Raw genomic sequence first — 3,494 nt, forward strand, 5'->3', positions numbered from 1 at the left:
AATATATTAAACTAGTTCCAAGTCTACACACTACTGTACCTGCAGGATGCTCTTTGTTCCCTAAGGTAAGTACACTTAAAAGTACTTTCTCTATTTATAAACCATGGATTTGTTAAAGAAGGCAAGTCTTGTATTTTGCTAGAACGATTTTAAATATTATAAAACAAAAAAGAACCAAAATATTGCAACATTTTTAAAGATCGGTCTCCTCCTATTTGCTAACGACTAAAATTATACATTCTGAAAGCACTCGAGCCTTTAGGCAGTTTTTCATCAAAGGGTTTGAAACTGATTTATTTGCAGATACTTGAACATGACACTAAAACTGATCTGGTTTACATCTACAGTATTTTGTACCCCTGATTAGAGTAAGTGAAATCCGTAATTTTAGATTTTGTGTTTGCTTGTTAAACGTTCAACTATAATTATTTTTAGGCGTTATTTACTACCAACTTGTTTTCTCTAGGAAAGTATTGCCATTGTTCCTCTAGTCACCTACCTGAGTGGGTTTCTGTCATCTTTGGCGATGAAGCCAGTCAGTGTCAAGATAGGAACTAAAGTGAGTTTGAAGTTTGCGACTTTTCAATCAAAACACTTTTTATGAAATCGTGTCCAATTTGTAGTTTTTTTAAACAAAAAAAAATACATTGTCTTCATTCTTGTGATGTCTTGTTACAAATTTGTGTACACAAGAAAATTCAATCTCAAGCTATCACAGTTCTACTCATAAATATTGCGTGTCATATCAGTCACTTATAATTTTCCTAGCCAGGTTTGTCTATGTGCTTAAGTTATTTTAAATTACATTTTTCTTTCCGAATCGCTTCACGTTTAGGAATAATACAAAATTTTCAAACTGTTTGCTCATGTAAGCCCACCAAATTAAAGTTGTAATAATTAGGACTAAATTAAGCCCTTTAGCTTTCTGTAGGACATAATAATATTTTAATGAACTGTTGTAATGGATGAAAAGCAGCAGCCCATAGATTACGTTTTACTTAAAAGAACTCGAGAAATGTTTAGAAATATTAATTTCTAAATACCGTTGCATAGTTTTCATATAATATTTAGTCATAAAGGATTTCCCGAATCCTTGAAGTTGAATTAAGGTTCTCGCTGTATACGTGTTTTCAGTACAAAGCTACGCGGGGAATGGAACACCAGACTTTAGCGTTGTAAGTTCGTAAACCAAGTATGTTCGCCCTTTCAGCCGTTGAGGCGTTATAATGTTACGACCAATCCGACTCTTTGTTGGTTTTTGTCTGTTTGTTTGTAGTTAAGCGAGAAAATACACAATGAGCTATCTGTGCTGTGCACCCACGGGTATCAAAAACCGGTTTTTAGTGTTACAAGCCTCCAGACTTACTAACTATCTAACCTGGTAGATATTTAGATGAAAAACCGCTTAGATCACAGTTATGTGACTCAAACTGTTTATTATCTGGGGTGTTCGAAGATTATTGAATCCTCCTTCGTCCCGCACCAGGGAATTTGATTTAGACACAATAGTGTTGGGGGTGAGGGGGTAGAACCCCCGAGAAAACCGAAATTAAGAAATTAACGCCCGTTCAGTGCCCAGATAAAGTGTAGACTTTAGTTATGTTAATACCTGAAAGATACTAGAAAGAAACGTATATGGTGAGACATATAACTTGCTCTCGATTAATATTAGTGTTTGTGGATGTCGTCATGTATGAAATTATAAGGCGAAATATATTCTCTCCAGGTGTGTGTGGGGAGGGGAGATCCAATTGAAGGGAAGCGTGAAATGATAGAGTTACGATATTTAGCTTTATTATAGTACGTACTGACTGGTTTGAGTTATTTTGACTTGATGGTGGGGGGGGGGGTAGTTCTGAATGGTGTTCAACGTAGTGTAAAGGTTTGTATTGCAGGAGACGGTATGTTAGCTTAGATGCGCAATTTTGGAGTTTTGGTAATTTAGAGAAACTCGATTTTTTTCATGTTACAGCTGATCCCAGAACCGTATTCCTTAGAGGTCTATTTTTCATGTTACAGGTGATCCCAGAACCGTATTCCTTAGGGGTCTATTTTTCATGTTACAGGTGATCCCAGAACCGTATTCCTTAGAGGTCTATTTTTCATGTTACAGATGATCCCAGAACCGTATTCCTTAGAGGTCTATTTTTCATGTTACAGATGATCCCAGAACCGTATTCCTTAGAGGTCTATTTTTCATGTTACAGATGATCCCAGAACCGTATTCCTTAGGGGTCTAGGTCTAATGAATATTTTGCAAATATGAAGTATGGTTTGCGATTTGCAACCGTGTATATGATGGCATATTTTTTTTAGGTGTGCCAATCTTCCTTGAAGTTTCTTGTAGATTACTTTTATGTGTGAGTGTCATGTGAGATGGTGGTTAAGTGTCATGCCTAGGAATTTAATTGACAAAGACAGGATGATAGTGGAGTTGTAAAGTTTTAGTATTACATTCTTAAGTTTTTGTATTTTTTTTGTTGAGGCTTCTACGGAATTTTATAGCTTGAGTCTTGTTTGGATTCAGGTTGATTCTCCATTTGTTGCGCCAGGTTGTAATTCTATTTATTAATTTTGATGTGTGGAAGGTGCTATAATGAGGTCTCTGGAAATGTTCCAGATAGTAAAGTCATCCGCGTATTGGGGGTGCGATCGTGAGTGGTGTGATGGGTTGTGGAAGGTCGTTGACAAAAAGTGTGTGTACAAGAGAGGGCTGAGAACCAAGATTTTCTGGACTCCGGCATTGTAGATGAATGGTGGAGAATACTGTTTTTTATTTTTACTTTTGCTGTTCTGTTCTCGAGAAAGTTAGAGATCCAATTCACGAAGATAATGGAGATATTATATTTCATAACTTTGTATTTCAGGCCGTTGTGCCAAACAGTGTCCAATGGTTTTTTGGACGTCTAGGAAGGTGGCTACTGTATCTTGATATTTTTTAAAGCCGTTGAAGATTGTTTCGGTTAATCTGAAGTTTGTCCGTTTTTTATACCGGCATTTTGAATTTGAGAGAGGGTGTTATTTGATTCTAATAACCAAAGCAATCTTGTTGTTATTATTTTTTTCATTGGTTTTGATATGCAGTTGATGAGACTAATTGGGTGGAAGTCATTCGGATTTTTGGCCTTTCTTAAGAATTAGTGTAATGATTGCGGATTTACATGCTTGGGAGAGATGACCTGCGAAAAGTGATAGGTCGTATATATTCTTGGGATGTTCAAGGAGTTTTAAGGAGCCATGTTTTAGTACGATATTGGGGATCTTGTCTCTCCAGGTGCGCTGTTTTTGAATTTTTTTAGATGTATTTTAATTTCTGCAGTGGTGATAAGTGTAGAAATGTTGTTCGGGGAGACGTGGATGATGTTGTTTGGAATGGTTGTATGGAAACACGTAGAAAATATGTTGTGATTGTCTCGGATGGTTTTATTGTAGTAGCTTTGATCAAATATGTTAGGATTGTTTGTTTGTTGTGAAGTTCGCGCAAAGCTACACGA

General features: G+C 36.3%; 1 protein-coding gene across 1 annotated transcript in view; it reads left to right on the forward strand.

Moving 5' to 3' along the window:
• LOC106457675 (major facilitator superfamily domain-containing protein 12-like) overlaps window positions 1–3,494 on the forward strand; it is a 25,549-nt gene that overhangs the window by 14,266 nt on the left and 7,789 nt on the right. The window contains exon 6 of the mRNA XM_022383693.1: window positions 466–559. Coding sequence (XP_022239401.1) covers window positions 466–559 — 94 coding nt within the window. The remainder of the gene's footprint in view (window positions 1–465; window positions 560–3,494) is intronic.

This window comes from Limulus polyphemus, unplaced genomic scaffold, assembly GCF_000517525.1.
Source record: "Limulus polyphemus unplaced genomic scaffold, Limulus_polyphemus-2.1.2 Scaffold360, whole genome shotgun sequence".
Classification (NCBI taxonomy): Eukaryota; Metazoa; Arthropoda; class Merostomata; order Xiphosura; family Limulidae; genus Limulus; species Limulus polyphemus.